Source organism: Amblyomma maculatum, chromosome 8, assembly GCF_055883805.1.
Source record: "Amblyomma maculatum isolate TAMU_Amacu chromosome 8, ASM5588380v1, whole genome shotgun sequence".
Classification (NCBI taxonomy): Eukaryota; Metazoa; Arthropoda; class Arachnida; order Ixodida; family Ixodidae; genus Amblyomma; species Amblyomma maculatum.
In genome coordinates, this window is record NC_139351.1 from 114,047,085 (window position 1) to 114,074,971 (window position 27,887).

The window sequence follows — 27,887 nt, forward strand, 5'->3', positions numbered from 1 at the left end:
AGCTCTAGCAAGCCTACCAAACTAGCATGAATATTTGAAACAGCGAGAGAACCGGCCGTTACAAGCAAGAAACTAAGCGGGTAAATACGTGTTGTAAACCGAATGGCCGACGTGAGCTTGTTAGTCTAATAGTCCTACTAGAATCTGTGCTTCACTGTGTACGTAATTAACACCACTAAAAAGTCGACATAATGAGCAGCATGGAGCTCGCAGGTCGCGAGTCACATCTTACCAGTATCCCTCGAAAAAAAAAGTGTGACAGCTGCACCTAACGGATAATTACTCGAATTAGCGGGGAAGCTCACGAAAAGGGTACAACCTAAATAGAGGACAGCGTAGAGAGCTATGGAAAGAAAAATGATAGGCGTAACACCTGAAACGTGCAAAGGGGCTCAGGAAACAAATGCAGGATAATCACGTTCTGTACGAAATCAAGAAAAGGGTATGGGCAACGGATATAATGCGAAGCCAAGATAACACATGGTTGCTAATAGTAACGAACTGGATTCCAAGCAATGGTAAGCGTAGCAGGGAAGTTGCAGCATGTTAGGTAGGGTGAATAAATTAGAAATTATCGCGAGTATTGTAACAAATTTAGGCACAGTCCTTCCCCATTGCTTTTTGTGTCCAGCAACTTGTACCCCGTCTTTAGGCATTGCTAAATAGGGAACAGCGCAAACACAGTGTGTCCAGCAACTTGTACCCATTCCAGTCCCGTCTTTAGGCATTGCTAAATTGGGGTCAACACAAACAAACAAGTAGAAAGAAACAGTTGTTCTGAAGGTGGACACATTAGTCCCTACTCGAGAAATTCGAATGTTAGGAAACCCAGTCGTTCCCACCCACGTTAGGAAAGTGCTCAGCCTTGGCCCGAAGTTCTGCATCTCACCAAGATTGTACAGAATGGGAAAGCCTGAGCACTGTCCGCACCACAGCCTCAAAAGACAAAGCAGGAGATAACAGCGTGCTCATACACCTAGATTTCGACCAACTTCCCAACAAGCCATGCATGAAAGTATCAATCAACATGAGCAATATTGTATCTACACTGCCAGATAATGAGTGAGAACTTATATCCAGCAAATAAGGCGGGTACGTCGTAGTAGCCAATTGAACGTACTCTCTAAAACCCAAGCAGTCACTAAGAGAGAAGTTTGAACAAATAAAAGGAAGAACCCTAAATAAGGAAAAAGCGGAAGCTGAAGTATTATTATGAAACCCAGGCTTGAAAGAGATGGCGAGCATTGTAAAGGCCTAACCTCGAACGCCTTCTTCTCTGCAAAACAACTCAAAGAAGGTTCTCCTTCTGTTCAATTGTCTCAGAACGAGACATCTCGTAGCACATTTTAGGTGTCTATTCGCAACAATCTATGTCATTGCTCGCAATCGACGATCCCTTCGTCATCAGAAACACTGAAGAGGATGCCTACGTAACGCTCTCAAGGAATAGACGCATCATCTATAAAAAATATGGACCTCTACTGCTCTCTGCAGCAACCGGCAATTCCATCAGCCGTCGGTGAAGTAATAAAAATCACAGAACAATTAGTTTTTAAAACAACTGTTGCATGAGCGCAGTCGGAATGTATGTTTCGCTGTAAAAGCACCCCTCCTTTAAATTTTATGAGTGCTTCATCCCTCCCTCTCCTCACCTCCTTTCTGCCTTTTTCTTTCGCTTGTTTCGTTTTTTTGGTGGCAGTGTATGCCAGTTCAGTCGTTCAGTCGTGTCCGACTCTTCGTGACCCTATTGACCATGTCACGCCACGCTTTCCGGTCTCTCACTATCTTCCTAACATTGCATAACTTCATCTGCAGTGCCTCGAGGATGCCATCTAACCATCGCGTTCGCTGCCTACACCTTCTCCGGTGACCCTCAACCTTTCCCAACATCAAATCTTTCTCCAGCGACTCCTCTCTTCTCATCAGATGACCAAAGTAGCTGAGCTTTAACTTTAGAATTTCGACCAACTGCCTTTCTGCCTCTTTCTTTCGCTTGTTTCGTTTTTTGGCGGCAGTGCATGACATCCCTAAAAAATATTTCTGGCTACGCCACTGAACTATGCCATCAGTGTCAGCAAGTTCTTCGACGTGCTGCTGCTCTATCTTCAGTCTTTGGCAGTTTGGATTGATGGGACGCTTCACAAGCAAAAGGGTGGCGTATGCATAGGGTCCTACTTAGTACTTGCGCTGAGCGACCTATCCCTGGTCACATATGACAGAATCATACTACAAAATCTGAAGACTATGAGACCGTCAAACTCATACGGCATGTTGATGGCTATCACATCGCCATCAAACAGATCGCCTACAATCAGCTCCATCATAGGCAAGTTTAGGTTCAAACTGGCACGTCTGTTATTGACTTCAGATGTACCGGCATGCAACGAACTCAGATTCCTTGGCATGACCTTCACAATAACACCGGATGACATCTGGTGGAGATTCGTGTCACACTCGATGATGCGCCTTATAGCCTTCTCGTCAGCGCACTCGAAACTAGTGAAGTGCGGCAATCCCGCATCAGCTTTAAAGGACGCACTCCTAATATCGTGCTTCCCCTGTGTCCCGACCGGCTTCCACGCGCAAGGCGGACGGTTAACAGACGCGGGGTACCTCACGTCGGACCTCGCAGGCTTAGCAGAAAGAACTACTACGTGAAATTCGCCATATCCACCCCACTAACTACGGCACGGATCAGTCCATAACAGAGGTCACTCCCTACGTGGACAAAGCGAGACATACACTCAAGAAGATCGCCAAAAAACGCGGAATTGGCATATCCTTTTGGGCGCCCGAAACACAATGAGACCTCTGCAAAAAAAAAGTAATAATAATCAAGACAATCTCCCGAAAACAGCGCACAACGTTAAGCACAAACCACCAATTTTGAAGCTCTGGGAGGTCTCGGTTGTCTACAAGTGTCTGGTTGTCTGTCGTGCAGTGCGTCCTACATTGGACAGACAAGAAGATGCATCAACGAGCGTCTTAAAGAACACGCTAAGTCACTCAAGACCAGCACATGCAACAATTCGCATATTCATTGTAAGAAATCATTTTGCCTGTCAGCCATTGACGAGACGAAGATTTTCAAAAGATGTCGCGAAAAACACACACGGGAGATTCCTGAAGCCCACCTGATTCGAAACCATGACAACGCATGTGTCAACACTCCCTCCATTAACCTACTATTAACAGCGCCTGTGTCGTTCTTGTCCTCTTTGTCCTGCGTCTACGTTGTTTCCTTGTTGCTGTTTTATTTAGCAATGTTACACCAACTAGCCCGCAACACTATCCTCGTGAGCCGTCTTTGGATAAGTGTGATGTAAAGACACCAGTGTGCGTCTTCATGGCAGCTAGGGACTACTGGGGTGTATATTGTGAATATTCCTCGTCAAGTAATCCTCCTCATTGGCTCATAGTTAGGCTAGTATTTAATAGCAAACAAAAAGAGGATCAATATTCTCTATCTCTCAGTCCAGAAATTGCAGACAACCGCGATGAATTCAAGGCCGCCTAAATAATAATCGATAAACGAGCATATACAGAGCATGACAAGTGTCCAGTTTTTCTCCCCTTTTCATTACGTAGCAGAAAAATAAAATTGTGCTTATTATGAGTAAAAGATATTTAGCAAAGCTTGACCTATTCCCCTCAAAGAAGAAGTTAATCGAATCTCAGGATAGCGCCACATGTGAACCTAATTAAGTGCATACAGCGCTTTAAAGCTTCTTCCATCCCAACGCACAAGAGATGTCGTACGCTGTAGGGCTCGGAAGAGCAAAATGTAGTGCTTTCATTTCCGGCAATATTCTAAAATGAGTGTCACTACTGCCTGGCTCCACACCTTGTCTCCGACGTGAAGCGCAGTTCCTTTATGTTGCTGATGGCTTTGTCATTATTATTTTTTATTTCCTGCTCCCCTTACTTTGACTTTTTTCTAGGTACACTGTAGATCACGAGAAAAAAAAATAGTTACTTCAAGAAGCGCAAAAGCTGGACCTCAAGCTTCATTTAATTTCGATAATCATTCTGCAAGGCCTGACCGCTGATAACAAATATCAGTATGCCCTTTTTTTCTTCTTGTAATAATATGTCCTCACACTGCTCTAACCCCGACACATTTGCAGTAAGCCTGGAGCCTAATTTAACTACTATGAAATGGTTAATTTCCTGTTCCCAGCATAACCTATTTAACGAATAGTGCGATCGCAGGGGAAATCGGAGGAGACAAGTGATTACAGTCAATCAAAGTAAACAATAAAGCTATAGGCCAATTTAACCTGGCTTGTTTTGTGTTGCTATGCTCATGCTCATGCGGATCATATTTTCAGGCATTCATATTCCTTGCTGTTTCTGCCGTAGAAGATCGCCTGAAACTTTAACTGATTTTTTTTCTCTTCAGTGTTTTGATCATACCGTAACCCCCTGTGCCATGCCTGAACCTAAATTTGCTCAAGTTGCGCTTTGTTGACGAGCATCCAGGACATCCTCTTTTCTTTTTAATCTTGCCTTGCTCCTACATTCCTGTTACTTCCAGAAGGTTTATCATATATACGCTGCCACCTTTACTTATGCTGCCCATAAGTGAGCTCTCATACGCCAAAGCAAGGGCTGCACATCCACGCAAACTAAGACAAGCATTACACACACTAAACAGAGCGAATAATAATTGATGAACAACACCAACTGGCTCTGCTAGATCGTTACAACACCGAGTTTCGCCTGGCTCAGTGACCTTGAAACCAGACCATGGTCAAGCCAAGTACATCCCTTAGACTAACGACGTATGCCAGGTATGGCTATAGAATATGGGAATGGGAAGACGCAGTATCTGTTACACTTCTCAGCAGGCGCCTGAACCCCACCGTAAGGCAAAGGAGGAAGATGAAAGCGAAAGAAGAAAGAGGCGCCGTAATGGAGGGATTTAGAGTAGTTTCAACCACCTGGGGATCTTCGAATTGCAATGACATTGCACAGCACACGGCTTTTTCTTTTGCGTTTCACCTACATCAGAACGCGGAGAGAAAAGTCGTATGTGTGCTGTGAAACTGTGTAAGAAGCCAAATTGGCGGCTACATGCGTGGCTTTCCGTGGTCGCAAGTGCACCAGCATTGCAGCGGCTTTAAAACACCAGAATTACAGAACTTTCGCTCGTTCTATCTAATTTTAGGTGGGATGTAACATCATCCATTTTTTATCACCGCCTTTCCCTTCTTAAAAGAAAGAGGGGGAGATGTCTAAAACATGATGTCATCAGTACGTTGTGCAATCTCTCTGAGCGTAAAATTTTCAGAGGGATTCGAAATTAATTTGGTGCCATCCTTTAGGAAAACCCTTCCCGTCTTCGTTCTTTCTTCCCCGCTCAGCGATTCAGTCCTTCACTCATTGCACTACTGAGGTGTCCATCCGAAAATGAGACAATTTCTACATCTTCCTTTAACTCAAACCCATTTTTTTTTTCATCTAGCCTCGTTTGAGAGACATTCATTTTTAAAACTGTCGAAATACATAGCCTTCCAAAAGTTGCTTTATGCTTCATAACCCCTACCCTGTTAAATTTATGGAAAAGCTCTTCAGCGACGTGGACTCATGAGGGGTATGATGTCAGACTTCGGTAGGAGAGCTTTGATAAAGTTGAACGGATATTTTGCGTGCGGCAAACGTTCCGAAATCAATACCCGTGGTGTCCCGAGTAAACAAAATAATAAAAACTAGCTGCATCTATAGCCCATTGAAGGCAAAAACCCGACGTTAGTGAAATTCGCAATCATGTGAAATTTTGATGAAAATAAAATCCAAGAAAATTATCTACCCCTCGCTGAAACGCGACCAATGCATCGCCCACGTGTACCTCACAAGGAGCGAGCCTGTATATATGCCACATGCCACATCGTCTTCCCTCTGCTTTACGCCGGGTTATCCGCTTGAACAGAGTATAGACAGACCCACAAATCTAAAGCACCGTTGTAGTGTGTCCCTAAGGACTCGATGCGCACTTCAAAACATGCACCACGTCATTTATTCCGTTTTACACCTCCCCATCGCTTCAATCACTTGAAAATCTACGGCGTTGGAATTCAAGACTGTCGAGGAATAATAGCAACAAATCAAGACAAATCCCTCTCTGGCGTTCCAGCGCAGTCAAGATCTTCACCATGTGTAGGCTTCACTATATCTCTTCGCTGTATACCCTACACCGCTTTCCACCATTCCTTCCGGCTCCGTCCCACGAGGCTCCAACGTGCAGGTCGTTTGTCTTTGACAAAGCTGTTTACCGGCTTCTTTATCCACACCGGCATTGGCACGGCCCCTTCTCCGTCTCTGCTCTCCTTTGGGCGCATTCCTCAGCGAGCCCCAACCCAATGGCACACTACCGTGCGGTAAAGGGGCACAGCGAGCGCCAGGTCCATTTAGCACAGCCGGCCCACACTCACGAGAGGAGACGAGGAAAGCCTTGTCCTTTCACTTGCCGCCCCAGACGCCGCCATTGTTGCCATGGAAACTACTTCTCTCGGCATCATATAATGCGAGGTCGCTTGGAGTGGCTAAGGCTCGGTCTGAGACAGTAATGGGCAAGCATTAATACTACTATGTCTTCGAAAGTGTAGACTCTGATCTCATTTAGCAATAGGGAATGACATTCTACATGACCTGTCGTTTCGTTCCCAAAGAAGCTAATGTGTCTGGGCTGCATAAACCATATTTTAAATAACACAAGGCAGAATTAAAGTTTGATTAATGAACATTCAGATGGCCGCAAGGTTATAATTTCAATGTGGTCACAAAAAGCGGCGACCATAAGGATGCAAGTGTTAGAAAACAAAGCATAACAAAGAAAGTGAATGCGACTAGTTTGATTGCCCCTCGTGCTGTTATAGTGCAACCAAAAGCGCGAACCGTGTGTGTTAATAGTTTTAAACTACAAACAGCGTTAGCATGGCGCACAAAAAAAAAACGGATCCACAGTCTACATTGCATGTAGATTGTGAATCGAGGTGCTGCTTCTGTTAAATCACAAGCCGACTCAAGTAATGCTGCTACAAAGGCGTTAGAAACGCACCTCTGTGATGCACGAGGTGCTAAAATAGAACAATTGCTTCATGGCAAAGCCTTAGAAAATTACAAGCGCGAGCCGTCAGCATCGGCACCTACAGCCTGACCGCCGAGAACGTTGATTGTAATAGCACGCTTGCTGAAGCCGTCACCTCGAACAAAAATTGGTGCCCATGTTTTGCGTTATTAACTTTATTCAGGATTAGACGTCAGCCGGAGGAGCCCAAGACAGATCCTAGATCGATGTTTGAAAACCCTGACTTCGAGAAGTGACTTTAAGGAAAGAAATTGCATCGGATCGACCTGGCCACTCCCGTTAATCCACACATGCCGCAATTTGAGCAATTTGGAAAAAAAAAAAAAAAGGCCCTCTTTCGCATAACATAGTCATTTGATACAAACTTAGACGCATATAATTATTGCTCGACATACTTTTCCCAGGATTTAGTTTCCAGTCACCCCACAGTGTAGAAAACCAAATGCGTTACCCACTGTACATGGTTAAGCGCCAAACAAGTGGCATTCATTTAAGGATCGCATTTATCTTCAAGTGCGGGGTATCCTAATTGTAATGCGAAACATTACTTTCTCGAAGAATGATAATGTAGTCAATGAAGTCGAATTATAGGAGTCATAAAATGACATTCAAAAAAGGTGGCGGATCCTATTGAACACACGCAGCGCCAAATAAAGAACGCGCGCGATGCAGCTCTTGCAAAGGAAACGTTTAGACCAACCCAAGCATTTCAAGTGGGAGGCGAGAATGGAACTTCATAACCACGACGTGTTTTGAAGCGAAAGGCTTCACCACGAGGGTCGGAGCCCTTCATGGTCCGAGCCAAGCTTCGCGTGGGCCGTATGATGCAAAAGCCATATTCTGAGCATGCGCGAAGCCGAGTGACGTCACGCGCAGCGCAAGTGGCCGCCGTCTCCACAGCCGTCGCCGCCTGATCTTTCGCCGCAGCCGCGCGCTACTGACTATGTGTGTCCTCTTTTAAAAAATTTGTCTCCACCTGAAAATCGAGCATCCCTTGGATCTCCAGCCGAGCGCTTTGCCGCTGTGCCACGACCCGGGTCATGCAACGGTCTTCATAATTCCTCTTGTCATTATTATTATTATTATTACCATGAGGATAATCGCGGGATTCCGTCAGTGACAGATACTGCGATTGGCGCAGAATATGAAAGTACCAAAGACTAAAATAAATTCACTTAATTAGGGTGACGTCACCCATCTGCCGTCAGCTATGAGGACCAAGCGGGAACGAGTGCGCTCCAATGCCGCCGGGCGGCGCTTCTTGCCTTCCGCGAGTAAGAAATGCCGGGATAATGAAGCATAGGGCATTGTGGGGATACAACAGGTATGAGGTTTTGGGGGGTACTTGAAAAGTAATTACGGTGCCCAGGCTTACTTTTGAAAATGCGGTTTTGTGCCTAAAATCAGAGGTACAGTCGACATTAGAAGTGAATCATAGAGCCGTCGGACGGTTACCACAGGGTGCCCACGGCAAAACCACAAATGAGGCGGTATAGAAAGATAAGGGCTGGGCATCTTTCGAAGTACGGGAAGCTCACAGTAAAATATTATTTGAGGAACGCGTGAGGAAAATGGACAGTAGCAGATGGGCACCTAAAGTATTTAAATACCTATACCTAAAAAGCGTTGACTCACAATGGACGAAAAGAACTAGGAAACTAACCAGTAAGCATGCTGGTCACAAGGAAAAGGAAATAAAGAGCGTTAAGCTAGAGTGTTCACTCTACCATCGAATTTGTCCAATGTTTACCTTCTGTGTTTTTCACCTATTGCTTAGGTAAGCAATAGGTGAAAAACACAGAAGGTAAAAATTGGATAAATTCGATGGAAAAGAAACAGAGCGTGGAACTTGGAAAAGCATATCAGGAAGGAAGTTTTCTTTGATAACTCAAGAGGCAGTGCCCTACTTTTTAAAGCTATATCAGGGTGCCTTAGAACACGCAGCTAGAAAAAGAAATTTAACAATGAAGATAACTCATGTGCAGTATGTGGTAACTGCACAGAAACAAGTGCCCCTATTATACTCGAATGTAATGGTATCCATCCGGAAGTCGATGCAGGCGCAGTCATTCTTCCTGAAGCTCTGGGGTTTAAAGATACCAACGGCTGGATGAATGAACCTGCGGTGGAAGCTAGCAAAAACTATTGGAAGATTGGCTGCTCAAAAGCAGAAAAGTAGCATAATGTTAGTAATGTTAGTAATGTAGAAACAAAAATTCAATAAATAGAATGATGGTAGAATTAACCAATCTAAAACAATAATTAATATATAGGGGGGGGGGGGTGAGCAGAGCATAATTGCAGCTGCTACCACCCCGTTCCAAAAGGGACGCTTCTATATTCCATCCATTCAACCGACTGGCAGATGCAGCGCCTTTCTTTTCCTATAAACAAATTATAGAACGCCGGTGAACTTCGACGTAATCGACATGGAAGCCAGAGAGAGTTTAGTTTCTGACGAACGGCGCAGAAGACTGGAGAAATTAACTTCTTGTGATAACGAGGTAGTCACTGCTTTTCGGTACGTATATCCAGGCATAACGCAGCTAAGCCATCTTTTATTTTATTTTCTTTATTGAATGCTTAGAGAGGAACATAAACATATAGATCAATAGGGACAATTCGTCAGCATCACAGAATAATACATCGTTGTATAAACATTTCCTTCAAAGCCTCTTGAACCTTCACTAGCAGGTACAGGAATTTAAGCAATTGACTCTTAGTGTTGCTATGGAAACAAACGAAACAAACGAAGAATCGCTACGAAAGCAACGAAGCATTGCACAATAATAATAATAATAATAATAATAATAATAATAATAATAATAATAATAATAATAATAATAATAATAATAATAATTGGTTCACGGGAAAGCAAAGGCGCATTATCTAGCTGTCAGACGTGTTTCTGTGGACACCCTGAAGGGAGGGAGGAGGGAGTAAAAGTGGAAAGAGCTGCGGAGTAATTTCGACTACCTGGGCATCTTTACCGGTCACTAACATCGCACAGTACACGGGAAACAAAACTGATTCATTTATAGGGAGGGAAAGGTGCGGTAACTGTCTCACTTGTTTTCTGTGGACACCTCAACCCACGGACGCATGTCCGTTTCGTCTCGATCGGAACGCAGCCGCTAGCGATCGGGATCGAACCCGGGTACTCCGGCACAGATAGCGTCTGCCCCTTTTCGTCATAACTGCTTTTCTTTCAAAATTTTGCATTATATCCGTGCCTTTCGAGTCGCAAGGCCTCCATCAATTGGTACAGCACTACTTCAAACAAAAGCGCGGATGCAAACGGGAACGCTTATAACAACAAGACCGCTTCGCTGCAGCACGAAAATGCGTGCAAAAAAGCCAGCTTGCCTTCTTTGAAAGCAGGAAGCGCAAAAACCATTAACTTCTGAAACAAAAAAAAAAAGAACAAGCTATGCTTGTTACAGATTGAAATGCCACAAATTCAATAAAGCTGTTACCGGAACCATTGATGAAATGTTTTCCACCTATATCAAAGTAAATCTTCTTGGTGGGTTCAGTAAAGGGAAGGAATTCAATGTGGAAGAACCAATGTCCGGTTGAGACCGAAAACGAGAAGCCCTAAGCTTACAAGAGCTGTGTTTTTTGCGACTTTCTCAACGCTGAAAGTAACACATAATGAAATGAAGAGTAACTGGATGCATCTTCATTAAATCCTCATCAGGACATCATTACCCGAAAAGCGTAATTCCTCACTAACTTTTACGACGCGACAGCAATAACTTTCGACTGTTTTATTATTGTGCGCTCTGCAGTATGCTCTTTATTTAGGGCTACAAAGGAGGTTTTGCAGAGGAACTCCGCGTTTAATAAGACCGTCACCAAAGGTGCAGAAATTCAAGCGTAATAGCTCTGCCCGAAGGCCGCCTCAGGCCTTATGAATAAAAAGTGCAAATTCTCTCCATATTGTGCAGCAATCATAGTGATATTTAAATGAGACAAAATTGGTTATAGCCTAAGGCGCTGCAGCCTTTGTTTGGCAACTAATAGGAAAGTCAGTTTATAGTCCTTGTTGAGAGGGAGATTAAGCTTTTTCGATGTGAATGCGAGAACTTTCCTTATTTCAGCATCAGTCTGAATACTGTTATCGACGTATTTATCTATATCAACTAGGCTTTTATATAGTATAGAGCAAGTAGTTTCAAATTATCCGCCTTTAACCGTGGCCAATACTACATATCTACACAGTTATTAGGCGATACGTTCTCATACTTTCTGTGACCCTTAGCAACATTGTTTTTCCTTCTGAGTGGATAGACTGCCATCCTTAAAGACAATAGATTGTTTAATCACTGCATGACGTCTTGTGCATATTTCTAAAGTAAAATGGCAGTTTTGACGAGTTGGTTTAGCCGCTTTGCTTTAGGCAGCACTACGGACAAGGGAAAATAGATAAATGACAAACAGCGTGGTATGTGTCCTTTCAGTATCTATTGTCCTATGCCTGAAGCACTGTCCAAAGCGAATTGCACATGTTGGTTATCACCACAGAATATCTGTAAGGATATCATTTACCCGAATGGCTTCAAAAAAATAAACAAAGAAGCATTTTTATCTCTCATTATTGACCCCAGCATCTATCTTTTTATAGCACATCTCGCTCTTCTTAACGCAGCTTCAAAGCCGTTGTTTTGTTCTTCGGTCTGCCCCATATTTCGGGCTTACAATTTACTCTGACTTTATATCACCAATGTTTCATTTGATTCATTTCATTTTTATTTCCCTCCTTTTGAGGGGCATTACATAAGGGGTGGATACAAATTTTGGGTGAAGAGAAAATTATTGTAGATATTCCTTTTCTTTTCTTTCAAGGGTTACAGTTACGATACAACTCATAGCACAACAGCTCCTCTCAAACGCATTTCGACCCCCCTCATCCGGCTAGTTCCTCATAGTCTATACATACTTGCACTCCTTGGCGTAGGCGGATGTCCTCGTGGATTCTTCGAGTATTTCGCTTCCATTACTTCCGAACTGCCTGCCACTGCGAGGATACGCTCATTTTCACAGTAATGCCCCATTAGGCCAGAATAAACGATCGAGAGACAGCCTCTCCAAGATGCTTTCGACCCTGGGCACTTGTTCAAAGCGATTCCAACGTTTTGGGCACGTGACTACTTGCTAAACGAGCAGGTCACGCGGGTCCAACAACCTCGCGCGTGCTCCTTCGTGCAACGTGCAGGCGGAAAAAAGGATTGTGATCGATACAAGCAAACCGCACTCCATTTCCGCCTTTCTTTCCGTTTCGCTCTCATAATAAGAAAACGCCTGACCCGAACGCCGTCATGCCCTGTTCCTCAATGAAAACCGTGCACCATTTGTAGAACCCAGAGTCAGAGTTTGGCCGTTGCAAAGCTCTGAAGCTGCTGCACTGCCGCGCCCCGCGCGAGTATCACACGAACTGCCGAGGACTGCTCAAAGCACAATTATAGACGAGGCAGGGTGTGGTCGATAGTTGATTGTTGAGGCAATATGTAGCGCCTGAGGTAGGTAACTTGCACAGATTGCCACAGGTCTTTCCAAGATTGAAATTTGGAGTATCTAACTGGTAACATCAGGACCCCTGTTAACACTGATCGATATTTGCCATATTACTTTGTAACTATTCCTTCTGATGATCATACTTTTCACTTCTTGCTCACTACTCTGCGCTATCGATCGTGTTAGGGTAATACCTAGCAAAACTGTTCATCTCTGTCCAGGAAAAAGTGTCACAGGAGGGGCTGCACACCAGGCGAAAATGTAAGAGAAGAGACTGTGACCAAACATAAAACCTGAATTCCCGATCAACTTCTACATTCCATGCTGCACGCTTTTACTCGGACACAGAGCATGACGGAATGAGACAAGAAATGGTGTACACAAACACACAAGTCCTCCGTTGTTCACGTACAGCTCCGAATGGGCTGCGGAAATGGGGCTCTTATAGGCTGTTTGTCCCCGCCCATTCTTCCCTATTCCACGCTCTATTCCACCTCTTCCCCAATGGTCTCTTCCCACGCGCGAAGCAAACGGAGGGCATTCCTCCTTACTTGATATGGATCTCACCGTTGCCAAACTTGGAAAGTTGAGGGAGGGGAATGGTGAAGGAAGCGTGCGGTGGAGGAGGAGGATTCAGGAGCAGGGGCTTGCGGAATGTACTCTAGAAAGCGTAACGTATGCTGCACAGCGACCCCAGAAGCTGGTGCTTCGATTGCGCAAACGTGAGGAAAAAGCGTCGACCCGTTCCTCTCAATGTTTTTTGTGATTTTAGTTTTTTTGTTATTCCTGGCCGCTTCTAGAGCCTCATTTCGATCACGCAAAATGAGCGTGCAATTTCCGCGCACTCGAGAACGGCGAGGACAATGACGGTGGTGGGTACGGACGAATGGGCGAAGTGCCACGGTCGTCACCCCTGGACCATTTAGCAGGAACCCAAAATGAGCGAAGGCATATTTCTTTTTTTTTTTCTTCAACTGAGTTGGGAGATTATTTTGGCTTCAGTGCGCCAGTATTTATTTTTTTATTCTGTACCTGAGCAGTACAACGCCGATACCAAATTATATTTTAGTTCTGTGTTGTTTTCGTTAATAAACGTGAAGCCTTTTGTGAGATATGATGAAGGAAATGATGTCAAGGCAAGTCCCTGGCTGTAGCTGGTCCTTGGTAATGCGCATACGTGTATGGAATGCTTATTCATCAAAGTGTCTAACTGAGTAATCTCGAATCAGACAGTCGATATGCAAGACAGTTCAAAAAAGGCACGCAGTCTCAACAATACAAGAATACAATAATTCATACAAGAATGTATGGTTGGTTAACATCAACAAAAATAAAATGACAAAAAGCTGCCTGCTGAGCAAGCGGTATGCCGGTTCCGCCGCCAAAAAGTGAACATTGTAGATAGCCGGAAATTTACGATATTTCGAGTATCAATATTACAGCTTTCAGGTCGTTTAATATGCCATCCTGTAATGTCTTGCGTGGTCAGAAGCTGTTACAAGTGCGGGGTCGGTCCTATTTAGTCCTTTTGAGCCTTTATCCGGAATGGTATTAACAGCGCTCATTCTTACCCAAACAATCGACTGTTAGGTCCGTTGGTACATGGCTGGTTGGTACAGCGCGCAAGAATGGTCAGGACGAAGGAAGAACAAACGCATTTGTAATCTGCTTTGAATATATGTACTGTTTTTGAATAGCAGTGTCGGTATTTGTGTCCAACAAGCCACCCGACTCCTCCTGCGTTATTTTAAGTTCAAGCTGACATTGGTCTACATAGGTCGGCTCACGTCTTGCATTGTTTCGAGTGCTTTCGTTTCGCTTGCTCTTAATCCTTCGGATAAAGTATTTCTAGAACCAGAGGCTTATGATGACACGTTGAGAACGCTGTAACCAGCACAACGACAAAACTGGAATTTCTGTTGCGAGCGCTTTTCCGAAAGGTTTCTCGCAACAACAACAAAAAAAAAAACATCAAAGATAAATATTCAAAGCGTCTGGGCATCACAGGGAAATTCCTTGTGCGGATATACTTGGTAGAAAAAACCGCATATAATGACTGCATTCGACTGATCATGTTCGTGACTACATGGACGGCAAAAGTTGCACATCGGGTGGTCATTGAGCACAAAGTTTCAGACTAAATATGCAGACCGCTGAAGACTAGTTGCCACTAAATATTAGGATCATGGGATAAACTTAAACATAAGTTAATAGTAATGCAGCTGACAAGGCAAATCAAACTGATATTAACGTGGTTTAGAGCCAAGAAGGGAAAGTCGTTGGTCAATTCCAGTTAATTACATGTTCCTGGAAATCAAGACACCTGGAAATCACATGAACGGCAGGTATGATGCCGACGACAGATAAATGCAGGTTTGCTGGGAGAACGAACTGAGATAAAAAAAAAAAAGACAAACGTAGCTGGGTACGACTGAAATTTCTGGACAGGGACGTAGAAAATTGCGGGAACAGGGCAAAAAGCGGCTGACCCCGCGCTGGGTTCGTGAGACGAGACCGCTAGCCCGTGGTGGAGGTAATTAGGTGAAAATTATAGCAATAACTGTTTCTTGTGTAACTTTGTCCTCAATTATCATTGCACTGCCGACTATACGGTGCTCCAAAGTTGATGCATTCGTGTCGCATTCAAGGAAGGGGCGGATAGAGAAAATAAAGCTACACGGTACAGCACTAACGAGGAAATGTGGAGTAGAAAGAAAGAGTCCAAAAAGACCACGAAAATCTAGCAAGAAGCATGATGTCACGTGTGTAAAATAGCTGGTCCTAGCAGTCACCTTTCACCAATAGTGGCAATCAACAATCATTGTCCGCTGATGCTGTACCACCGTTAGAAATTCCCAAGGTTTTTTTTTTGTTTGTTTGTTTTTAAATCTCCTTGTAACCACCTTACAGTACCCCATACAATATAGACATCGACCTAGCTCCTAGCAAAATCATCGGGCAATATTATGCTAATCGCAATTCTTGTTAAATCCCGTGCATTTGAGAGCATTGTCCCAAAAAAAATCCATTCTTTTGCAACCCGCCTTAAATGTCAAGTCCCATCTGCAGGCTGAATATCTGAGCTACAAAATAATTACATGTGAAAACCAGGTTATTCCGTTTCTACGCCTCGCTCTAATCCAGGCCTCATGAACATCAATACACCCCATAGCAACCTGCTTGGCTCTCTTTGGCCCAACGTACCTTGCGCCATTAAAGCCCATCGCCGTCATCATTTTCATCATTGTCGTCATCGTCCCAAGTAACCTGCACCCTTTCTCTACTTTATTTTCTTCATAGTCATTGATACTTAGTCATTTCGTACCTTAATTTTAATAATAGAATAATGTAAAGAATTGTTATTTAGACCACCATTTCTATGCGGAAGGCTCAGACAGGTCAAAGCCCACATGCGAAAGCATCAACGCGAAAAAAAGAAAAAAAGAAAGAGGCTTGCCCGCAGCTATCTCTCAATTCATCTGAACACGGCTCTCCCAGCTCCACGAATGCGCCTCCGCTTCGGGCGCCAGACCATTCGCGTTACGTACGGCTGGCCGCGGCTGGTCCACATTGTTTATTCACGGGGCTGATTCGCTTGCACGGCGCCTCTTCAAGGTTGGTGAACTCCCATTGGAAAATCAAAACAAATGAAAATCAAGACCACGCCACTCGGCAATACTGGAGGGGCCTCGAAAGAATAAGGGGCGTGATTTTGTTCCCCCAGGAGTATTGAAATGCGTGAACAGCGTCCGCGTGTGAATTTGTTGCTTTGTTACCTATTGGCGGCTCACAAGAGTTTCCCAAGGAAAGAAAAAAAAATGCATGAAACGCTCAACAGCGTGTCGCAATTAGTCTTACTGGTGTGCGTAAACAAAAACAAAACAAAAAGAAGACCCGTCGTCCAGAGAGATTGAATATTGGAGAGCAAAACCATTTCAGTCTCCTGTCAGAAGCACACCCTGTGGAGGAGGTCATCGGCTTCCTCGCTTTTTCTCAGCTGCTACCTTTTTCTGATTTTAAAAACAAATTTCAATAGATGGCGTGGACGTGCAGTTGCGCAAATTATCCCGTGCATGAAAAGCATAGAGAAATAGACGCCCCTCAAAACTTCTGGAGGTGTGCAAGCGGGTTCTCTTGTGAAAGTCACTGACGCGCAACTCCACTTGGAGTTGCTTTCTATTTTTTTTTTCTTATCGCCATCCGCTGACCTCTTGACCTCTGCCGGAGAGAAAACTGCCGCCAGGCGACTTTCACTATCATATTCTGCAGGTTGCATTCGAAGCATCTCGTGCATGAGGTCAGCATCTTTCTATATGCATATATAAAGATTGCGTTGCTTCACAAACGGGAACCGCTTGACACCTCGTTAGCAAGAGTGCCTTATGTATGTACACCTTGCAGCGGTAATTGTGGCGGCGAAGAATGTAAACAAGACATGTGAGCCCACCACGTAAGCCATCAAATGGTAAAATTTTGATTTACGACAGTTTAGCTATGCTGACCATGTTCATTAAGCTGTGTTTATTGCTAGGTAGCCAGTTTCCCCAATGCACCTTCCTATAGTCAGGGGGAAAAAACGCAGTACTTTCAATACAAGAAAGCGCGAAGAGAGACGCGTCAAAGTAATGAAATTTTGTATACTGTTTGTTTAGTTTATGCTTGTTGCCGGCAGAGCTCCGATGAGCACTGCTTTTCTTGTGCTTCTTTTCTGGCGCATTTTTCTTTAAGAGGCGGCCGAAGCTGTTTCCAGTGCATAGGTCCGTGACGCCATCATTATGAGGAACGCTAACGCGATGCTTATCAGCCAGGAACGTCAGCACAACAAACTTTTCATTCACGGTGCACCCTGGCGCGACAGTAACGATTCCATTTACTGAACTAGCTGCAGCTGAGATTGCCGTTCTTGTTAAACGCCTATTTTACGCGCTTCTGACGACGCAACCATCTCACTATCACGCGATAAAACCGGACTAATAGAAAAGTTAGCGTTAAACGGGGAAAAAGTCCCTCTCCGCGTATTAAGTATACCCATAGATGGTTAAAAAATAAACAAGCAGCTTCGCAGTGTCCGGACGTAGCAGAAGCGGTGCTGGCAAAAAGCGCAGATAACGCTTGCCCATAGCGACGTTCAGAATAGGGGCTGCACCGTGGCGACTGGTCGAGATAAAAAAGAAAGTGTCGACGACCTCGTCTCAGTCTGAGCCGTCGCTCCGCGCATCGAACCATGACCACCTAACTAAAAGAAAGAAAATAAAAAGCAGCTGCACCTCCGAACGCGCGAATAAAAATTCACTCTTGATGTCCTACGAGTTCTGCGGGTTCCACGAAGAAGCTGGGACACCGGTGTTTTCACCCACAGTGTTATGTCGCACTACCAACGACACCTATTGCGAACTAAAAGTCAAACACGGCAGGGAAGCAAACAGAATAAATTTTAAAATAAAAGCGGGGAATTCCAAAGATCGTTCGTGGAAATACCGCACACGCCGACGCGCGAAGTCATCCAGCACACCCACTCTCCGTGGCCTGTAAAAAGTTGGGAAAAGATGGCGCACGCACGGTACGCTAGCGGAGGACGACGAGGCTTCGGTTGGTGGTGATCACCGTGGTGGTGATAAACACATTTTTCTTCCGAGGAATGCACGTGCCCGAGGTCTCCATCCTCGACCTCCCTCGATGACCCCCCTCCCCTCCGACCTTTGCGAACTCTGCGCCCACTGGAACTCACAACGACTTTTTATTTTTTCCACTTGGCGTCACTGACTTCCTGGCTCGCATCATTTTTAATCTCCGAGCATCATCCTTATGAGCTCGCCTCTCTTCATATTTCTTCCTTGGAGCTGCCGAGACTTACTCTTTCTAAGCCTAAGGACATAAAATGTGAATCATCATTGTTTTTGTTTTCTTACTTTGCTTTTTAATGCTTTGTGCGACCGTCTTCATCATCATCGTATTATTCTTAAGAATCTATAGCACGTGCTGAAGAATAACGCGTGGATAATGCTGCAGCAGAAGAACTCGAGCGGCCAAGCAAAATGATCGCCTAATGAGCGCAAAATAAGCGATCACAGCAACTTCGGATGAAAATAATCCGAGGAGTTGCAAGTATTTTTTTTTTTCTTGACTTGTAGCGCGGAGAGCGCAGCAGCGCTTAAACGAACAGATTGTGCGAACCGGCACCAGAACTGAGTCATTAACGGTCAAGATCAAGACAAATGGACCTTCGCCGACTCGTTTTCGTTTGTGACAAACTACGAAGCCCTTTGTTGCGGACAAAGCTGTTTTCAAGCATGACTAGCGTAACGACCTCCGCTGGGCCGTGCGTTACTGCTCAGTTCTCTACACAGTGTGCATTAGTTTACGGCCGTTTGAACTTTGAAACAGCCTCGTGGAGGGATTTCGACGTTTATCCGTGTGCGTATGCTCCTAAAGCATAAAGTTAGTATTTGAAAAGCAAACTACGCTTTTGAAATGTCCCTCTTTGTCTCGGGGCCTTGTATTTAGTGCATTGAAATGCCAAAAGTGCATTTACGGGTTTGTTCTTTATAAGAATCACTAAAACTCTGAAAATGGTAGGCAGTGAACCTATTACCTTAACAACCGACAGTTTGAAGGCAAAACGGTCGATTAACCACGATAACAACTATAGTTATTAACTGGGAGCCCAATTAGAGCTTTCTAAAGTTAGCAGACACTTTTAAAGGCAGAACATCATCTTCAACAAAGTGTAGCTTGGCTTTAAATATTACTAGCTTCTGTTGTCGCCTCTGATGCACCCGACATCAAACATCCAGTTTTGACTAAAGCTGCGCACAAATCGGCAGCAACATGTGAAGTGCCTAAACAGCTACAAACATTCTAAGACAACGTCTACATATCTGCCTTATTTTTTACTTTCTTTCCGTAAACAGACGTTCATGTTTGTCTTAATTAAGCACCCACACAGCTAGTAATAACCTCTAGTCGAATGCTGCGAGTACAGATAATTCCAATCTTAATTTCATGAATTCTGTGCTATGCCACTCAATGCAAAGAAATATCGTCCGAGCACAAGCATTCACCCCCCCGTTATATGCTTTTATTCACTATTTGGAAAGTGACAACCAGCTGCGTTGCACCTGCACAGTGTCGTTCCAAACTACACTGAACTCCACACCTGGTGCAAGGCTTATTTCTATATCTGAATGGACTGATGCGGAAAAAAACATCAATTCCACGAATGTACTGAATCTCAGAAAGACCGCAACTCATGGAATGTGATTCATTTCACCATGTCCATAACCGTTGCTAAATACCTCAGAAATGGTTTCTGAACGTAACTTTCTCACGTGTTACGCAACTCCATCATAACAATCAAAGTCGTATGAATGGTGATCTAGCATGGCAGACTTGTACTTATTTCCTATTTATTTTCAAAAACCTCATCACATTGGTTTTATGTGGCAGTCTTAATAACGTCGTTGTTAACGCAGGACAAACTTCAGAATAAACTGTACTACGCTTTGGAAACTTAGAGATTTTATATCAAAATGTTTTAAAAGAACCGTATAATATTTCACCATTGTTTCAGAACCACAGCCCATTGGCTTTCTGTGCTACTTTTAATTAGTCTATGCGAGCGCATGAAGGCTTTAAAAAATATATGATTTCTAATTTTTTGAGACCAAGATAATTCCCATCAAAATATGCATAACTGTGTCTCACAATACCTCACAATTGGCTCACAATTAAATATACGCCAGAAGGCTGTACGTGCGCAGCTCAGACGTATTTCATGCAAATATGCAAATACGACAACAACACTCAGTGAAGCAAATCGCAAGCGTGATCTCCTTCGAAACACTACAAGCTTGACCTGAGGGCCTACCAATGCGATCAGAGAACAGGGTGGAGACTAAAGTACTATGATATAAATCGTGTTTTATAACAGCAAGAACCGCACACTTATCCCTAAAGAAAATCGATTGAACCTTAACTAGGCGAAACAAATTGCGTTATATTTCTTGTCAGCGGTTCCGAAGATGTCGTACGTTATTACGGATGCAAATTAAGAAAAAAAATAAAATACTACAACTGTAATGCGCTTGAGAGAAAAAGCCCACTGCTATCTTCCTTCTATTTATTTTGAAATTTAGCGCAGAAGGAAAATTTCTTGCTTATACGCTCTTCAAGGGCTGCCACTCGATTCACAAAGAATCGCCTCAGCACCGCCTAGTAACAAATTCATGGCCACGGTTCTGGGCGCATTATGTCCTCAGTTTCTATCACTGATCCTTTGCCACTGAATCAATAAAACCGACACTAATGCTGTTACAGCAGCAGCAGAGTACGTAATGCAGGCTGCGACAACTTCATAACAGTCTGTAAACCCAAGCGGCAAATAGCCAGCTTTCTAAAGCCCTTCGTGCGCAGCAGTGCCCTCTAACATTGTTTACCAAGCTCTTTCCGGTTACCACAGCATACCACGCATTTCCGAGTCCCCCATAATGCTTAGATCTAAGTATATTGACACTCACGTCATATATATATATATATATATATATATATATATATATATATATATATATATATATATATATATATATACACGACAGTAGGGCATTCTTCAGAAAGTCGTCCGCGCCATGGCCACAACGTCGGCGATGAATGTCTCATATCTGTATGTATATATTATATCCGTGTGTGCGTGCGCGTGCGCCGGTGTGATCGAATGAGTGAGTGAGTGAGTGAGTGAGTGAGTGAGTGAGTGAGTGAGTGAGTGAGTGAGTGAGTGAGTGAGTGAGTGAGTGAGTGAGTGAGTGAGTGAGTGAGTGAGTGAGTGAGTGAGTGAGTGAGTGAGTGAGTGAGTGAGTGAGTGAGTGAGTGAGTGAGTGAGTGAGTGAGTGAGTGAGTGAGTGAGTGAGTGAGTGAGTGAGTGAGTGAGTGAGTGAGTGAGTGAGTGAGTGAGTCCCTTCGTCTACAATCCGGGACCCTGTTGTTGACAATGGGAACGCAGGCGCCCGGAAGTGTTGATGTTTTAACAAAAGCATAGTAAAAAGTGACCAAGATAGAGTAAACTAGACGCGGCAGGTCCAGCGATGCGCCTAGTCCCGTAAATATTTGGTGTCGCTGCTAACGCTGCTCGACAACGAACACAGTTCACCCGCCCGTGAAATCAGACAGAACCACGAAGATTCAGCATAGCGCTGAAGTCTCGGTGTTTATCTTCCTCCCAGGGTGGCGCCTTTCGCGCCTGTTTTAATCTTTATTCCTGACATTTCGCCGAGAATGGGAAGCTTTATTTTTTGCTTCGACTACATCGCCTGGTTTTCCTTGCGTCCACAAAACAGCAAACAAAAACAACGTCAAAGACCTTTGCCAGCTGCTCGAAAAAAAATCGCCTTAGCATTTGGCGCTTTCTAGTTGCGCTGGTGGTCGTCGTCGTTAAACGTTGGACGACACATTTCGTGTGGTGTCGTTTGAACGTGCGGCTCCACGATATGCAGCGATGCGGACAACTAGATTACTAACCAACGCAGTTTGCGCGAACATAAACGACTCGATAGCCATCCTCCCCAGGAAAAGGCCATTTCGACGAATGTACGGACGTGACCACGACGAGACTGCCTATGGGTTAGGGGTATTCAATCTGCAGAACGCTCAATCATCTTTTGTTTGGAATTTTAAAGCGCGATTCTCAGGTTTCGGTGAAGTCAGAAATGCCTGTGTTTATATCTATATTCCTTAAAAGCTTAGAAAATAAACAATTGCACATCTGTGCTGCTTTTGACGTTGTTTTGGCCATTTTTTAAGGCAACTCATGTCGATATCGTCAACGGACTGGGAAAGAAACAAAACGTGTCTAGACGTCAAGAACACGAATGCGTATGAGATTGCGACAATATCGGGTATTCTAAACGTGATCAGCAAGTCGATTCCGTGGGGACGAAAATACACCGGTGTTGATTCTTTAAATAGCCTGTAAGAAGCATTTTTTTTTTTCGAAAACCGCAGTCCGCCGACCCGGCGTCATATACATAGCTTCTCATGCGCAAAATACTCCACGATATTTAATGACCTTCAGATAAGCCCGTTTGTATGAAACAAGAGCACTACGGATTAGGACATTTAAGTATTTCTTCACTACCTGCGAAAAAAGAAAGGCCTGAATATAAATCCGCGCACCCACTGATGTGTTTACGCGCAGAGTAATCCGTTAACAAAACTGTAAACAGCGATATAGTGTTGCCTAGGTGATGAGGCATTGCACGACTGAATGTTCCGCCCGACGCTGTGAACACTGTAGACCGAACACGCGAGGCATACTTCAGTTCTAATTAGTAGCTTTGTTAAAAAAATGACCTAAAGAAGATGCGTAACTAATTCGCATGTCTTTCAATTGCTTTTTCAGCTTTCGTTGTCAAAAAACTGTGACATTAAAATCCGCTTTAATTTGCATGAATACTTTCTCCAGAAATCGAAGCACAAGTCTACAGTTGTTGCTTTCCATAACTTTCGTGGCGTTTGCTAATAATGCTGCGTACACTCTGAATAACACTATTTAGTTTTGAACTGAATTAAAAGTCTTTTTAAAAATGTGTCTAGATGTGCGCTCGTTCAGCAGAAAAACGTGTCCATTAATAAAGTATTTTTAAAGAATTAAGCACTTCTTTCCCCTCGTGTAATAGGAACTTGTACCATCAATACCATTAAAGATCCCATTACTCCTGTTGGAAAATGAAGGGCTCATACCCTAGCTTCAGCAACCCGCATCAATAAAACAAAACATCTTAATGTTATCACAGTTTGTTTCTGACAACGGCCAGTAATGGCTTTTGAGTACATGTGTTTTAATCTCTGGCCTTTTCAGTCTTTAAGAGCTCTGCTTTCAATGAAAGTGGCATCTTTGTCATTACCACGTGGTAATTAACTCAAACAGTTCTTGTGATTTGGACTACATGACTGATCCTTATAGAAGTATTTCCTTTCTCTCCTTCTCTTCCTCTCCTTCGTAGTCGCCGTGGTGGTGGCGTTCTTCATCTGCTGGGCCCCGTTCCACGCGCAGCGCCTCATGGCCGTCTACGCCAAGGTGCCTACACCGGCGCTCGAGATCGCCTTCAACCTGCTCACGTACGTCTCGGGCGTCACGTACTACGTGAGCGCCACCATCAACCCAATCTTGTACAGCATCATGTCGCTCAAGTTCCGCCAGGCGTTCCGGGACACGCTCATGCGCTGCTGCGGCCGTCGCGCAGCGCGCCACGGTAAGTCGGTCGTGTCGGTCACCTTCCCGTCCGGCTTCCGCTCCACCTTCCGCTCGTCGCTGGCCTTCGAGACGTCCGACTTCACGCTGCTGACGGACGGCCCGCCGCCGCCCTACACCGTCGAGGCCCTGCTCGCGCAGCGGGCGCGAAGCGTCATCGTCTCGATCGATGAGTGTAGTGAGCCCGGCACTAGCAGTCGCAAGGCCAGCTCCATATCCAACAGCAGCCTCCAGATGGTTCCCAGGGACGCGTTCGACCGCGCAGAGCGCCTCTCCGATCGGATGGTCGAGCTGGGTAGCTGTGGTTGACTGCGCTTTCTGCACTCGCACACTGTCAATCTTCCGACCTTCGCTTGCGAGGCGACGAGACGTAACGCGATGTCTGACTTGTCGATCACTCCGCTTGGCTTGAACCCTCAAAAAGTCCCCGCCATGTACTTTTGCTGTCACGTCCTGGCGACACATCTGGACGAGGGATCACCGTTGAATCAACGTCATCGCGGGTATAGTCTTTCTGCCCACAGTGGAGTATCTTCGCAAGCCTTTCGGCCACGCAGACTCTGGAGTCTTTCTTAAAGTTCTCGGGCTCAGAACAACCATGGCCGGTTGTTCCAACTCTTCTGATCGGACACAGGCGGTACTGTCTTCACCTTGTCTTGTGGCTTCATGTATTTGACGCTCGACCAGCTTTGCTTCTTTTGCAGACGACACCTCCGGCGTAGCGTTTGTGGCTTTTGCAACTCCGTGCCCGGTCGTGCGGACTGTTGTCCGGACGCCGGTTATCATCTCTTGATCCTTCGGAGTAAAACTCCTTCCCATCATGATGACTTCTCCATTTGTCTTCGTTTAGCTGCTTCGGCTTATCATGAGAGGCAACCTAGCTATGGCTCCAGCTCCTTTTTCAAATGCAAACACACCGCCCGTTTGACAGTTCAGGCCATTCTGTCACGACTAATTAAGAGCGCTGATGAGCATTATGCTGGCGGTTTGTCATAAAAACGGCTGTAGCATGTGGACAGCCTGGTCGCGTTCAAATTATAGCAAGCTATAAGTGAGTAAAATAATGTACTAGGTACCAATACTTGCCAATGTCAAGTCATTTTACATGGAATCACTGGAATGTCTTAGTTTGTTGTTTCTGGCATTTATTTTTCTTCAAACATTATCTACAAGATTTGACACGTGTCAGAGAAATAAAATATATCTATCTTACCCTCTACGACCCGTAATTCACACTTTGGTTACGAGTCTGCAAAAGATGATTTATTTTCCGGCAGCTTGCGAGCCATATGCACACTCGACGAGCTTTGAACTAGGATCACAAACTGCCATATTTTTAGAGGCCCACAATAAGAGGCGTGGCACACTTTCACACTCGTCGCGCAAAACCAGGAGTATTTACACGATCCCTTCTCTGCTCCAAAGTGCAGAGTTTTTTATCACGTAACAAAGAAACAGCTGACGTAACGAAGTGCTAGCTTTGTCACTTGTGAGCTGACCCCTACGCTAAAGTCCTTATATTTTGCGGCTCTGACTCCTTTGCTGTCATTATGGTGTGTAGACTAGACCGTGGTGTCTCGGTAATGTTTTCTTCTAGCCGTGAACGTTCTTGTCGTGGTGCTTAATATCCCTCTCTGTAGTGTAGACTCAGTGTTTCGGTGTTGTGACGATTTCACCAGTCTTAACTGTCTCAGATGGGCAGTATAGAAAACGTGCATGGCTGTCTTGTCCTGGGTTGTCGCGGCTCTGTCCTCCCTGCGCTGAATAGAAGAAGCTGGTGTTTGTTCCGTTGGAGTCAGGGTCTTTTTGGAGAGTGTGGTGGCATTGATCTTCGCCGTCATTTCGTAGTCGCTATCGTCGTGTCGCTCAGTGTGGTTAAGTGTACTCTGTTTGTAACGCTGCCACGGCCGCAGGATGTTTTTCGCCTCGTCAGTGGTAGCAGTGACCGTGTTCGATGTTGTAGTGTGTCGCGCTTCTTTTCCCGCCTACCCAACGTGTTTCGAGGTGTTGAGTGAGAATGAACGTTTGAGGGAGAAATATGGAATCCCGTCCTGACAAGTATTTTCTTTAGAAAAATCGAAGGTTCAGAATGAGGTGTGAATGGTTTTCAGAACTAGTGATATTTTACCTTGAATTTTCATAAAAAGATCTTTATAGTATTGTGACATTGATTTCTGTGTTCAGTGTTTTTACATCATGATGCACCAAATATTTTAAACCTCTTGGTGCTTTGACGTTTTGCTTAAACACGAGGCATTATAAAATTTCAACAAATATTTTTTTATTACACTAGTAGACTTGTACCAAATGATTTAGAATCGGGCCAAAGCGTTTGTTGTTTTTTACTGCCTCATATTATGGTGCACCAAAAAGCATTGATAACCTCTGAGATGTTATATCCATCAGGATGTCTTTTAATGCACCGCGCCCTATTGTTGTGCGAAAGTATTCACAGCCCGTTTTGAAAAAAAAAAATCAGTTGACTCTTTATTTCTGCTTTTAGTTCAAGAAACATTTTTTTGTTAGACCTTCAAATGCTGTTTGTATTACTTGTTTTGCGATCGACGAATTCTGAGGCAACTAAAAGAGCACCTGTAGGCCAAAGACTGCCATTCATACTACCTGTGGGGATATGAATGACTCCGCTTAGCTTTAATAAGACAAGCTTCCATTGACCTCATCTGCTCCATCCTTGGCACGATAAGACCCACAGCGGGCTTGAAATCATTTCATAGGGTCTCAATTAGAAATCCAAATTCGTCATGCTTCACGCGACAATTGTTTACGAACTTAAGACTGTAAGGTATGTTGTTTCTGCAATTAACCAGAGACAAAACATTCAAAATCACTGTCAAATCATTATGCAGCTATCGGCAGCTACGAGTGGGAAGCAATATTAAGCACGTTTCTTTGCGAAAAAAAAAAACCACTGCCATTTTTGCTAGCCCCACAGATTTATACTTGAACAAACACAACTATGTGATCCAACGATAGCAGTCGTCTCGCTGTCTGCCTGATAGAAGCTTTCTAATGCATAGAGCAGTTCCCATGCAAAAGCTTCAATTGCATTTTTGGGGAGCTGGTCGAATAGCAGACGGCCTTTAGGGCATAGCAAAAATGCGCAGTTCGTAAGCAATAGAGGAGAATCTTGATGTCTCTTTAAAAGTAGTGTTTCAGACGCATTAAACACTCGTACTCTCTTGAATCACTCTGTGCAGGCCTAGTCTCTACTTCGTACTCAATTTAGAAGCTTTCACTATATATCCTTGTGGTGCAAGCGCAATGGTGAGCTTTCAGAGTCGTGCGAAGGCTTTGTATTTTGAGGTGCCGTTTAGTGCTCATATCTGGGTAGAATTTCAGTGCTTCTCGCAGGCCGGCGCCTCAGAACATTGTGTTTTTCAGAAAATTGCATATATAGTATATATTTACTAAATTGGTTACAACGAAAACTATATAACTTCATTTGTGAACACCATTTCACTTCGTGCTATATGGTTTCGGCCTGCCCATGCTTCACGTTGCTTCATGTATGCTCTCTCATACAGACATGAAAACGTTAATTTAGAGCAGCAAACAAAAAGTGCATATTCACACAACACACTCTGTGTTTGTATTAAGCACGGGCTGGCTTTGGTGTTGTACTCATAGCAGCATGTCGTACCTCTGCATGTTTTTTTTCTCTTGCGCATTTGCTTCAATGTCGTATCTCTGTCAAATGCTGCTCATGAAAGTGCAGCATACTGCGCTCATCTCATGCGTGCTGCAACAATCATCTCTGGACGTATGACCACAGCCGATGAAGCAAATAACAAATAAGTGGCTAAATTAGCGTAACTTCACTGTCTGCTTGATATTAGGCAGGTGTTAAGTAGAATTCAAGTGAAAATGCTTCCGGTGCGATTTCCGCAACCAGCGAGTACATCGTGGCTTACGCCCACAGCAAGTATTATGTAGTGCCTGAGATATTGGCATAGCAATACAAGAGAAACACTGATCCCATTTTGGTGGCGCCTTTAGAATCAATTCAGGAAAGCACTA

At 44.3% G+C, this 27,887-nt stretch overlaps 1 protein-coding gene across 1 annotated transcript; it reads left to right on the plus strand.

Annotated features, from left to right (window-relative positions):
- The first annotated feature begins 13,163 nt into the window (after window positions 1-13,163).
- On the plus strand, window positions 13,164-24,158 carry LOC146182233 (neuropeptides capa receptor-like). Its single transcript, XM_084575916.1, has 2 exons — window positions 13,164-13,329; window positions 23,602-24,158. Exons 1-2 carry the CDS (start codon window positions 13,164-13,166, stop codon window positions 24,156-24,158), a joined length of 723 nt encoding a protein of 240 aa, XP_084432042.1.
- The last annotated feature ends 3,729 nt before the right edge of the window (window positions 24,159-27,887 follow it).

What these genes read in the sequence shown, in the direction of transcription:
- LOC146182233 (XM_084575916.1), top strand. Translation starts at nt 13,164, where the DNA reads ATGGATCTCACCGTTGCCAAACTTGGAAAGTTGAGGGAGGGGAATGGT. An exon ending in GGTGCTTCGATTGCGCAAAC is followed by an intron (nt 13,330 to 23,601) that starts GTGAGGAAAAAG and finishes TCTCCTTCGTAG; the next exon opens with TCGCCGTGGTGGTGGCGTTC.